General features: G+C 44.4%; 1 protein-coding gene across 1 annotated transcript in view; it reads right to left on the bottom strand.

Moving 5' to 3' along the window:
* The window catches only part of rfwd3 (ring finger and WD repeat domain 3), a 28,422-nt gene extending 22,030 nt beyond the window's left edge, over positions 1-6,392 (bottom strand). The window contains exons 1-3 of the mRNA XM_067997710.1: positions 6,145-6,392; positions 1,931-2,016; positions 141-368 (exon numbers count right to left, since the gene is read on the bottom strand). Coding sequence (XP_067853811.1) covers positions 141-368; positions 1,931-2,016; positions 6,145-6,385 — 555 coding nt within the window. The 5' untranslated portion in view covers positions 6,386-6,392. The remainder of the gene's footprint in view (positions 1-140; positions 369-1,930; positions 2,017-6,144) is intronic.
* Positions 6,393-13,684: the final 7,292 nt, after the last annotated feature.

Below are 13,684 nucleotides of genomic sequence, written 5' to 3'. Positions count from 1 at the left end.
AGTGCAGTGAAACCCGCCTGGACAAAAGGTTTCAACCAACCCTCAACCCAATCTCCTGTAGTTCAAGCATGCAGCTCCTGTTAGTGAAACGTTAAACTGTGAATGTCATTCTCATCCCCAGTACTACTCTGCCAACTTACTTGAGGACATTTTCCTCCTTGTCCCCTCAGCCACCGGTCGATGCAGGTAAACCCAAAGAGATGGCCACACCGCAGAGCAGCAAGACGGTGCTGTCCTGCATTGGTCCACGGCTCAAAACAGATTGAGCACGTATCCCCTTCGTCATCGGAGGCTACGTTGCTGGCCTTATTGCTTGTCGTGTCTTCTTTCACATTCGAAGTGTCTTCTGAGTGCGAGGCCAGGCTACCCTAAAGGTAAAGCATTCAATTAGAGGCACATAGACCCTGCTGATGCTCCATTACAGACCCATTTTACTCTCATACTGTGTAGTGACGGTCAAGAATGAAGGGGAATACCTTCCCAACGTCCCAATTATAGATGCAAGCACTCCTTGGGCAAGTTTATTGACGGCTCATAAAATGTGTAAATACCCTAAACCTCCCACCTCCGTAACACGAGCTTTTCCACGTTCAAAACCGTCTCTCCTTATATGCTTCCCAACTTCTCTGAACTTTCCAGGACAGTTCTGGAGTTACAACACCAACTCTGATGCTTCCACTGGAATGCAGGGGGACTAACAACAATAGCTGCTTAAAGTGCTTGTTTCAGCTGTAGAGAAGTTTTCACTCAAGTGGCAACAAGCATAAACCTAAACAGACTAGTTCTAAACAGACCCCAGGGGATTACTTTCTCCTCTTAAGTATTTCTCTACAATTCACTATATTGGATCACCCCCTTAACTTTTGATATGCACCAAGTAAGCAAAGGTGACAGATACATTACAGCACTAACCTAATCCTTATGTTTAATCTGTGTTCATAACAGTAACCCTACTTCAACAGCTGATCTACTAAAAGTTTAAAGTCATCCATGCATTTGCCATCTCTGCTTTTATCAATGCCTCCAATATTAGACAAATAATTTTAGCTCTTGAGATTTCAACCTGAAAAGCACAGGTGGTTTAAGGATTCCACCATTTTTATCAGCATGTATAATGTGATATAAACCAAATTGGATAGCAATGATTTAGTTAAAAGTAAAATGCCCAGCAATAGACTATGCCCCCACTCACCCTTGAAGCTAGATTTTGTGCTCAAGTCATGAGGCTTGAACACACAATCTTGTGTGTCAAAGGCAAGAATGCTACCACTGAGCCATGGCTAACACCGCACAAGATCATTCAGTTTATTTTTCATTGGACTCCACTCCCCACCCTCCCAACTATTAACTTCTCTCTCTCTCTCCACTCCCCACCAACCCCCCCAATATTAACTTCTCTCTCTCTCCACTCTCTTCTCTTCCCCCCCACCCCCCCAAACTACCTACACACACATTTTCTCAGTCCACTAATTATAGGCACAAAGCCATTCTTTACCATCTTGTGACACAGAACACTGGAATGTCAATGAGCTGCATTGTTGAGTGCCAACATATCAAGAGAGCACATACCATCAGAATCAACTGCATATATCACCTCACACAAACAACACAATCTAGGAACAAGAGTAGGCCATTCAGTCCTTCGAGCATTTTCCCCCATTCAATTAAATCAGTACCTTAACTTCATACCCCTTAATACCCTTACCGAACAAAAATCTATCAATCTCTGCATTTCTTTGGTTCTTGGATGCTCATTTCCTATCAGTTACTTCCAGTTAATTGCCACTTTGTTGTCACTGAAACCTCAATAATCAAGGATTAGGCAATCCACAGAAGGCAGAATTTCCAACCAGATCAAAACAAGTTAGAGAGCTCAGTGAAGATTTGAAGCCATTAGTGGAAAACATTTATAATTCCTGAAATGCCCGACCTGCTCTTGAAGCACAAGCTGTGCATCTTCATCCTCGATACTCCGTGCTGGCACTGGGGTAACTGGTGCCGGGGCGCTAGCAGGAGCTACAAAAGCACAGAACAGACAGTAAACTGAAGGCAAACCTTTGTGCGTATAAGGAAGTGGCAGCTTCAACAGTTCAGTTATGAAAGGGCACAAAAATAAAATGTGCCAGTACCCATTAATTCCTCACCATCAAAACGTGCTGCAAGTTTCTGCTTCTGAGCACTTCAGCACCGTCAGCTATTAAAAGGTCGAGTAAACTACACTTGTTCTAATGAAAACTGGGGTGCATGTGGGTGCACCAGCAGAATTCACTCCACTACAGAAAAAAACATGCACTCTGAGGTTTCAGAACAGAAATGTGTAATTTTTTAAAAAATTCACTCTCAGGACGTGTGCGTCGCTGGCAAGGCCGGCATTTATTGCCCATCCCTGGTTGCTCTGATACAACTGAGTGACTTGCTCGGCCACTTGAGAGCAGTTAAGAGTCAACCACATTGGTGTGGAACTGGAGTCACATTTAGGCCAGACTGGGTAAAGGCAGCAGGTTTCTTTCCCTAAAGGACATCAGTGAACCAGTCGGGTCTTTACGACAATCCGACGGCTTCGTGCTCACTATAAGATCTAACGAAACAGTTCAAATTCAAAAGCAATCCTCCAAATAAACTGGGGAGGGGGCAGAGGGCTAAACAAACTAAAAAGCCTTAAATTCAACTTTCTTGCCCAGATCAAACAATGATGTTTTGGAGTTTTGTTCATCTTTAAAAGGTATCCGTTTCAGCTTCACGTGAAAATGGATCTAGTGCAAGCAGTACAAGGCAAGGTGATGGCACCAACACTAACTCATGACAAACACATTTGGAGCTGATGAGACACATCTTCTGAAGTGGAGGGAACATGGTTGGAACAATATATTGGATAAAAGAAAAAAAACTAATGGTGGGGGGGGTTATAGTGTCAGACTGATGGATGGGGCTGAGTGAAGCACAACAGGGACTAGTGTTATTTCTTAGCTACATCAACGGCCAGGTTGCAGAAACAAATTGTAAGTTTGTTACATTTACAGACAAAACTAAACTCAGGAGAGCAGCAGAGATAGAGGGTGCAGTTAATTATTTGAAGAATTTAGATCAGTTGGACAAATAAAAAATAAAATTTAAGTGAGAATTTAAAAGCATTAGATATTGAACGACTGAACTTGCAGGTACAAGTACCTTTAACATTCTCAGACTGTCCCAAAACAGTTCACAGCCAACAAATTATTTTTTTCAAGTAGATTCACTGTTTATGTTGGTAAATTGGAAGGAAAAAAAGTGAATATAGGCATACTGTGAAGGGGACAGAGTTAACAGTTAATACTGTTACTGCCAGGTCTTTGTAGACCCATCACTTTCAATGTGAAGCAATTAAAAAGACAAATAGAATGTTGGGATGTATAGCCAGAACAGTGGAGTACAAGTCTACAGAGGGTATACTGAGGCGCACTTATGCAGTTGTCAGACCTCACTTGGGAGTTTTTATTCGTTCATGGGATGTGGGAGTCGCTGGCGAGGCCGGCATTTATTGCCCATCCCTAATTTCCCTAGAGAAGGTGGTGGTGAGCCGCCTTCTTGAACCGCTGCAGTCCGTGTGGTGAAGGTTCTCCCACAGTGCTGTTAGGAAGTTCCAGGATTTTGACCCAGCGACGATGAAGGAACGGCGATATATTTCCAAGTCGGGATGGTGTGTGACTTGGAGGGGAACATGCAGGTGGTGTTGTTCCCATGTGCCTTCTGCTCTTGTCCTTCCAGGTGGTACAGGTCGCGGGTTTGGGAGGTGCTATCGAAGAAGCCTTGGCGAGTTGCTGGAGTGCATCCTGTAGATGGTACACACTGCAGTCACAGTGCACCGGTGAAGGGAGTGAATGTTTAGGGTGGTGGATGGGGTACCAATCAATCGGGCTGCTTTAGCTTGGATGGTGTCGAGCTTCGAGTGTTGTTGGAGTTGCACTCATCCAGGCAAGTGGAGAGTATTCCATCACACTCCTGGCTTGTGCCTTGTAGATGGTGGAAAGGCTTTGGGGAGTCAAGAGGTGAGTCACTCGCTGCAGAATACCCAGCCTCTGACCTGCTCTTGTAGCCACAGTATTTATATGGCTGGTCCAGTTAAGTTTCTGGTCAATGGTGACCCCCCAGGATGTTGATGGTGGAGGATTCGGCGATGGTAATGCCGTTGAATGTCAAGGGGAGGTGGTTAGACACTCTCTTGTTGGAGATGATCATTGCCTGGCACTTATCTGGCGCAAATGTTACTTGCCACTTATGAGCCCAAGCCTGGACGTTGTCCAGGTCTTGCTGCATGCGGGCTCAGACTGCTTCATTATTTGAGGGGTTGCGAATGGAACTGAACACTGTGCAATCATCAGCGAACATCCCCATTTCTGACCTTGTGATGGAGGGAAGGTCATTGATGAAGCAGCTGAAGATGGTTGGGCCGAGGACACTGCCCTGAGGAACTCCTGCAGCAATGCCCTGGGACTGAGATGATTGGCCTCCAACAACCACTACCATCTTCCTTTGTGCTAGGTATGACTCCAGCCACCGGAGAGTTTTCCCCGATTCCCATTGACTTCAATTTTACTAGGGCTCCTTGGTGCCACACTCGGTCAAATGCTGCCTTGATGTCAAGGGCAGTCACTCTCACCTCACCTCTGGAATTCAGCTCTTTTGTCCACGTTTGGACCAAGGCTGTAATGAGGTCTGGAGCTGAGCGGTCCTGGCGGAACCCAAACTGAGCATCGGTGAGCAGGTTATTGGTGAGTAAGTGCCACTTTATAGCACTGTCGACGACACCTTCCATCACTTTGCTGATGGAGAGTAGACTGATGGGGTGATAATTGGCCGGATTGGATTTGTCCTGCTTTTTGTGGACAGGACATACCTGGGCAATTTTCCACATTGTCAGGTAGATGCCAGTGTTGTAGCTGTACTGGAACACAAGTCTTCAGCACTACAGCCGGGATGTTGTCGGGGCCCATAGCCTTTGCTGTATCCAATGCACTCAGCCGTTTCTTGATATCACGTGGAGTGAATCGAATTGGCTGAAGACTGGCTTCTGTGATGGTGGGGATATCGGGAGGAGGCCGAGATGGATCATCGACTCAGCACTTCTGGCTGAAGATGGTTGCAAACGCTTCAGAGTTGTCTTTTGCACTCACGTGCTGGACTCCGCCATCATTGAGGATGGGGATGTTTGCTGTATACAATGGATGTCATCATATTTCAAGAGAGACATGGGAAAGGGTGCAGAGAAAAGAATCATCCCCAGCGGAAAACAGCTATGAGATAGATAGGGCATAAGCTATAGTCTAAAGAGAAGGTGGCTTCAGGGAACCTCAAGGTGTGTGAAGGCAAGACAAACTCAGAACATTAGTGCAAGATAAATCAGATCGGGAAGACGGAAGGGCATAAATAGTGAAAAACAAATTTTTTAAAAATTTGTTACTTAAAAAAGGATGCTAATAGTTTGTAATAATCTATTGAATTCGTGGTATGAAGACATTGGAGCAATCAAATTGCAGGTGGGTGTTAAGTTGGTCGTGTTCAGTTTTGATTAGCCAAATGGCCTTTAAATGTGTTTCAATTTTTTTCACGTTCTTATGTTGCCACAGGTACGACCCTGCACATAGTACAGTCACCCACCAAATACCTCAAATAGATTAAAGCAAATGGCATTTTTAAACTGTAAATTTAATGCCCATTCATTCTTCAATGGGATATCAAATATATGCATTCGTCACCCTCCCCCAGTTTGGGAAACAACTGTACCCAATGTAGCAGACATGACAGTGAGCCTGTCGCTACAAAATTGCAACACTTGCAAGTTGGCATGTTACGGGAACACCAAGGCCAGTTGCGGCACCTCACTCCCACCTCTCCGACCCGGGTGTCCTCAAGCCACTGAAAGAGGTAAAATCGTACACAGGCTACTCTCGCACAACTGATCGCTGGCTCAGAGCGAAGGCGGCCTGGGAACCAGCTTGTCCGCAGGCAGTGCGCTGTTGGTGGAGAGAATGCAAACACGAAAAAGTTAGAGGGATTTGACACCCCCCACAAAAATTAAAGTATTAATTAATTGCCGTTTATCCTGCAACAATAAATAAGTGAAATTGATGGGTGTTAATGACACCCCACTAAAGCTCTCTAACCCACCTGACGAAGCTGCTGCGGACTCATCGCCCTCGTACTCATCCTCTATCTCCGTGCTGCTGCCACTCTCCTCGGACTCGCTGAGATCAGTGCTCAGATCCGTGCTGGAATCTTCGCTGCTCATCTCGTCTTCCCCATATTCGGCTGCTAACCTGACTGAGACCGTGCGCTGCTGCCGGTTAACCCGGAAATAGTTGTCCAGTGCTCCAGACCTGGAATTAGGAGGGTTGCACGTAAATGACATCCTATGCTTACTGGATGCTGGGGTGAGGGGGGAATGTCCAACCTATAAGCGGGAGGCCAAATCCAACCAGATTCCCACTCTTATTAAATCTGGAGCTCCATCTTTTTGAGCCCACCTAACAGTAAAAACAGCTTGGCTGCTGGTTGAGAGTTTAAAATCTACACAGACAATGCCACTGGCTCCGTGAGCGGGAGAGCAATGCACTGACATGCAGCTCCCACTCCCAGCAACACTGCTCTTCATCAGTCGGTACCTGCCTCAGGAATCAACAATATCAAAAGGTCTCATTTGAAGGAAAGCTGCTGGGAGCAGGAGCTGCAAGTTAGACAGACTTGCTTCTGCTGACACAGCTGATAATTGATGAGCCTACTGTGGAGCAATTGATGGCCAGGCTCACAAAAACAGAACCCCAGGGTGCCAGCACCCAAACACGATACCCTCAGACCCCAGCCCAGCAATGCCACCAATATCCTTTTTCCTCCATGCACTATCCACTTCTAACCTGCCCAACCACCAGAGTTCTAGTGCTGTTGCTTCTACCCGCTGCCCAAGTCCCCGTCTGCTGGGATGAGTCACAATTTCCTCCAAATGAACATTAACTAAACTGTGACCAAAGCCTTCATTTTTGGCCACTGCCATGAACTCCACTCTAGTCAGACTTTATCCTCCTCCCTGGCCACTTGATTCAGGCTGAAACAGTCCAAGTGCAGCCCTGGCTTCCTATTCAACCTTGAGAAGCTTCAAACGCCGCAACCTATTCAACGCCAAGACCTTACTTCCACCTCCACCTCAGCGCCAGTCTCAGCCCTACTAACCCGGAAACCACTTCTCCAAGCTGGTGTAACCTCTCGACTCAATTTCTCCAATGTCCTCCTTGCTGGCCTCCCATTCTCCATAGACTCAACTTATTCAAAACTCAGCTTCCAATAGGCTGCCTAGCCCCTCGCCCCCATCTTCACTGACCTACAATGGCTCCCTATTCTTCCAATGCACTGAACATTTTCATCTTCAAATCCTTTCACAGCCTCGCCCCAACCAATCTCTGCAACCTTCTCCAGCCTAAAATTCCTGACCTTTTGTGAATTGCCCCCCACCTTCACCCATCATTGCAGGCAAAGCCTTCAGCTGCCATGGCCGTGCACTTCAGACCGTCCTTCCTAAACCCCTTCAACTCTCCATTCCTCTCTCCACCTTTAAATACTTTAAAACATATACTTCTGACCAATCTTTTGTTCACATCTTGTAACTCTCCCTCTGTGGTTTGGTGTCTATTCCTTTACCCCCTTTTTCTTTAATTTGTTTTTCCCCCATCCTTCTTAAGACAGACATTTTCCACACTATAAGTTGCAATAAAAATCCAAGTAGTTGCAGTTGGTGCTTACAATTCATCCCCTCACTAAAGTCCTGCTGCTCCTGGGCACCCACAGTTGCAGAGAGAAAGACACAAAAAAAGGGACCAGGACGTAAAAAGTAAAAAATAAAAGAGCAGAGACCAAAATTAAGGGGGAAGCAAGAGACCAGTGAAGGGAGAGCATGAGAGCAAAAAAGAAAGATGGTGCAATTACAGTACATTAGGGAAAATCAGTTTCCAATTCACACCAAGGTCATAGTGCTAGTTCACCCTTAATCAGGCACTGCCCACTCGCTAGTGCAACAAGCTGAATCTGGCCTAGGACCCAGGAATCAGTAACACACCCAGGCCAGATCTTCAAACAAGTGCAGTTTATTTACCCACATTGTGTCTTTCTTACAACAATGAACAAGACACTCATCGGTTGTACATGCTGGCCTACCCTTTAGGTCTTTCTGTTCCACGCTTCAGAGTTCCGTGCGGATTATTCACCCACATTCAGTCTTCACATTATACAATGTACCAGACAGGGATAGGTATTACTTTTCAGCCTACTTATCCCGCCTACTTATCCCTCGCAGTTTCTACCTCTTCGAACTCTCAACTAGTTCCTTCCTCTCCGAACTTCCCTCCCGAACGGAACTTTTACTTGTTAAAGGCTGGGAATTGTTCAGGGCAATTAATGTCAATGATCATCCATCGCCCATTTAATAGGGGTAGCTGCTTAAAGTTGTATCCCTCTGGTTTAACTATCATCGCTCACTGTTACACTAGTTATACCACAAGGACCCAGCCCACTGCTCCACAAAAGGTGGCCCACCCCTATCGTAAGCCATGATGCAATACAAGTGTGCGTATATTAATGAAAAGCTTGTGTCTTTGCGAAAGTATGTCCATGTGACGCAGTGCTTAAGTGTCACTGGATGCTCACTGGGGACCAACCACATTCAAGGAATCAATCCCACAAAAACAGACAAAAGACAGCGACACTGGATTCCGTTCCTACTTTGCATTATTTAGTCATTCTCACCGTCTGCTCCCACTCCGTTCCATCCCTCCGAATTTTTCTCACCCCTCAGAGGATGTCAAAAGGGAATACGAAGAGGTTAGGAAAGAAGTAAAAAAAAATTAGGAAAGCAAAGAGGAGCTATGAGATTAAATTATCAAGGAATATAAAAAGAAATAGTAAAATATTATACAGGCACAAATAAAAGAAAAATCAGAATAGGGATACAGCCACGAAGGGATGCACACGATAAACTCGCAGGTAACAACAGCAAAATGGCAGAAATATTGAATAATTACTTTGCCTCTGTATTTACCAGGGAGACTAACAAGGTGGGCAGGACATTAGAAGGGGTCAAAAAAGACAAATATTTAAGATAGAAAGGGGGAGAGACAATTGATAAACTAGTCACAGAAAGTTACGGCACAGAAGGAGGCCATTCGGCCCATCGTGTCTGTGCCGGCTGAAAAAGAACTAGCCAGCTTAATCCCACTTTTCAGCACTGGTCCGTAGCCCTGTAGGTTACGGCACTTCAAGTGCACATCCAACTACTTTTTGAAATGAGTTGAGGGTTTCTGCCTCTACCACCCTTTCAGGCAGTGAGTTCCAGATCCCTACCACCACCTGGATGAAAAAAATTTCTCCTCAGCTCCCCTCTAATCCTTCTACTAATTACTTTAAATCTATGCCCCCTGGTCACTAACCCCTCTGCTAAGGGAAATAGGTCCTCCCTATCCACTATCTAGTCCTGACATAATTTTATACACCTCAATTAAATCACCCCTCAACCTCCCCTGTTCAATGAAAACAACTTCAGCCTATCCAATCTTTCCTCACAGCTAAAATTCGCTAGTCCTGGCAACATCCTCATGAATCTCCTCTGTACCCTCTCTAGTGCAATCATATCTTTCTTGTAATGTGGTGACCAGAACTGTATGCAGTACGCAAGCTATGGCCTAGTGTTTTATACAGTTCCAGTATAACCTCCCTGCTCTTATATTCTATGCCACTTCTAATAAAGGGAAAGTATCCCATATGCCTTTTTAAACCACCTTATCTACCTATCCTGCTACTTTCAGGGATCTGTGGACATGCACTCCAAGGTCCCTCGGTTCCTCTACACCTCTCAGTATCCTCCTATTATTGTGTATTCCCTTGCCTTGTTTGCCCTCCCCAAATGCATTACTCACACTTCTCCGGATTGAATTCCATTTGCCACTTTTCTACCCACCTGACCAGTCCACTGATATCTTCCTGCAGTCTACAGCTTTCCTCCTCACTATCAACCACATGGACAATTTTTGTATCATCTGCAAACTTCTTAATCATGCCCTTTACATTTAGATCTAAATCATTAATATATAATACACAAAAAGCAAAGGACGTAGTACTGAACCCTGTGGAAGCCCAATGGAAACAGCCTTCCACTCTCAAAAACACCCGTAAATCATTACCCTTTCCTCCCTGCCACTGAGCCAATTTTGGATCTAACTTGCCACTTTCCCTTGGATCCCATGGGCTTGTACTTTTCTGACCAGTCTGCCATGTGGGACCTTGTCAAAAGCCTTGCTAAAATCCACGTAGACTACATCAAACTTGTTACCTCTTCAAAAAATACAATCAAGTTGGCAGGATGTGACTAGTGGAGTCCTGCAGGGATCTGCCTTGGGGCCTCAATTATTCACAATATTTATTAACAACTTAGATGAAGGCACAGAAAGTCTCATATCTAAGTTTGCCGATGACTCAAAGATTGGTGGCATTGTAAGCAGTGTAGATGAAAACATAAAACTACAAAGCAATATTGATAGATTAGGTGAATGGGCAAAACTGTGGCAAATGGAATTCAATGTAGACAAATGTGAGGTCATCCACTTTGGATCAAAAAAGGATAGAACAGGGTACTTTCTAAATGGTAAAAAGTTAAAAAGTGGATATCCAAAGGGACTTAGGGGTTCAGGTACATAGATCATTGAAGTGTCATGAACAGGTGCAGCAAATAATCAATGAGGCTAATGGAATGCTGGCCTTTTTTTCTAGAGGACTAGAGTACAAGGGGGCAGAAGTTATGCTGCAGCTATACAAAACCCTGGTTAGACCGCACATGGAGTACTGTGAGCAGTTCTGGGCACCGCACCTTCGGAGGGACATATTGGCCTTGGAGGGAGTACAGCGTAGGTTTACTAGAATGATACCCGGACTTCAAGGGTTAAGTTACGAGGAGAGATTACAAATTGGGGTTGTATTCTCTGGAGTTTAGAAGGTTAAGGGGTGATCTGATCAAAGTTTATAAGATATTAAGGGGAACGGATAGGGTGGATAGAAAGAAACTATTTCCGCTGGTTGGGGATTCTAGGAGTAGGGAGTCAGAGTCTAAAAATTAGAGCCAGACCTTTCAGGAGTGAGATTAGAAAACATTTCTACACACAAAGGGTTGTAGAAGTTTGGAACTCTCTTCCGCAAATGGCAATTGATGCTAGCTCAATTGCTAAATTTAAATCTGAGATAGATAGCTTTTTGGCAACCAAAGGTATTAAGGGATATGGGCCAAAGGCAGGTATATGGAGTTAGATCACAGATCAGCCATGATCTTATCAAATGGCGGAGCAGGCACAAGGGGCTGAATGGCCTACTCCTGTTCCTAAGTTCGTCAGGCACAACCTTCCCATAACAAATCCATGCTGACTGTCCTTGATTAGTCCGTGCCTTTCTAAATGACGATTTATACCGTCCCTCAGAATTGTTTCCAATAATTTAACCTCCACTGAAGTACGGCTGACTGGCCTGTAATTACTCAGTCTATCCTTTTCTCCCTTTTTAAACAACTGTACAACATTAGCAGTCCTCCAAACTTCCGGCACCACGCCTGTAGCCAGAGAAGATTTGAAAATGATGGTCAGAGTCTCTGCTATTTCCTCCCTTGCTTCTCTTAACTGCCTGGGATACATTTCATCCAGGCCTGGCGACTTACCTACTTTCAAAGATACTAATCTTCTTAATATTTCCTCCTTCATTATGTTTATCCCGTGTTTATGTAATAAAACATGGAGAAGATAAAACCACTGGTCCGGATGGATTGCATCCGCAAATTAAGTTAGGGAGGAGATAGCAGAGGCACTATTACACATATATAAAAATTCACTAGAAAGAGGAATAGTGCCAGAGGACTAGCGGACAGCTAATGCGATTCCCATATTTAAAAAAGGGAAATAGAACAAGCCCAGGGAACTATAGACCAGTTAGCTTAACGTTGGTGGTAGGAAAGATAATGGAATCTTTACTCAAAGATTAATAAAAAGACATCTAGAGAATGAAAATATAAAGACTAATCAGCACTGATTTCAGAAAAGAAATTAGTGCTTGAACAACCTTATTGAATACTTTGAAGTAGTAACAGAGTAAACAAGGATAATGCAGTAGATGTAATATATTTGGATTTACAAAAGGCCTTCGATAAGGTACCGCATTGTAGGCTCATGACTAAGATCAGACCATATGGAGTCAGGGGACAGGTAGCAGTGTGGATAGCATGTTGGCTACAAAACAGAAAATAGAGTAAGGGTTAAGGGTTGCTACTCAGACTGGCAAAAGGTGGGAAGTGGTATCCCACAGGGATCGGTGCTGGGAGCACTGTTGTTCCCAATTTACATTAACGATTTGGATTTAGGAATCGGAAATACAATTTCAAAATTTGCGGACATTGTAGTTAAAACAAAGGAAGAATGCGTCAAAATGCATGAGGACAATAATAAACTTGCAGACTGGGTGTGTAATTGGCAAATGAATTTCAATATAGACAAGTATGAGGTGGTGCATTTTGGTAGGAAGAATAAGGAAGCCACATACTGATTGGATAATAAGAATCGAAACAGGATAGAGGAGCAAAGGGATGTAGGGGGACAGATACACAAATCACAAAGTAGTGACGCAGGTTAATAAGACCATAAAAGGCAAATCAAACACTCGGGTTCGTTTCGAGAGGGACAGAATTAAAAAGCAAAGAAGTTATGTTAAACTTGTACAGAACCTTAATTAGGCCATATTTCCGGAGTATTGCGCACAGTTCTGATCTCCGTATTATAGAAAAGATATAGAGGCACTGGAGAGGGTGCAAAAAAAATTCACAAGGATAATACCAAAACTGAGAGGGCATCTTCATCAGGAAAGGCTGAACAGGTTGAGGCTCTTTTCTTTAGGAGAAGGCTGAGGGGTGATCTGATAGAGGTCTTTAAGATAAATGAAAGGGTTTTGTTGGCCAGAGGCTGCAGAAACCTATTGAGCTTAATTCGAAGTGCTAACAAAGACACTGACCTTTTGAACTGAGGTGACCTGGAGTTCAGTCACTGGTCTGAACTGGCCAGAACCGGTTTGAATTTGTTCCGCTTCTTAGAGAGACAAAGGAGGTGATGCTACCTAGGCCCTTGGAACAGAGCCAATCAGGGGATGACATCGATCACTCCAGCAACTTTGAGCCAACCAGAGAAGACAGCATCATTCGAAAAGACAGACTTGGGGGATAAAACTGAAGAATTGCTGGCTTGGGCTCAGTGTGTTTTTGTTGGTGTGTGTTTGTGAGGGAGACTCTGGAGACTAACCCTCGTGGAAGTGGGAACCTTACATCAGGGACGTAAAGACTACATCAGGGACGTAGAGACGACGTCGGGAGTAAGGAAGAGAATTGCCTGGCCAGCAGTATCTCTCCTTTCCGGGTAATAGAATATCCTTTCTATTCTGTGACACTCGAGTGTTGTCAGAAAAACCTAGTGGGTGTGCGTTTAAAGCCTAATACTCGGAATGTTAGCAGAGAAACCTAGTGGGTGTGCGTTTAAATCCTAGTTTGAGTATAAACCTGTATAACCTGCTGTAAACTACATGCCTATATCTAACTAGATGTATAAGCGGTATGTACATGATCTAATAACGTTAATAAAGCAAATTGAGA

The sequence above is a fragment of the Heptranchias perlo genome, chromosome 16 (genome assembly GCF_035084215.1).
Source record: "Heptranchias perlo isolate sHepPer1 chromosome 16, sHepPer1.hap1, whole genome shotgun sequence".
Lineage (NCBI taxonomy): Eukaryota > Metazoa > Chordata > Chondrichthyes > Hexanchiformes > Hexanchidae > Heptranchias > Heptranchias perlo.
Note: the sequence above shows the minus strand (reverse complement) of the source record. Positions and strands in the feature narration are given on the sequence as shown.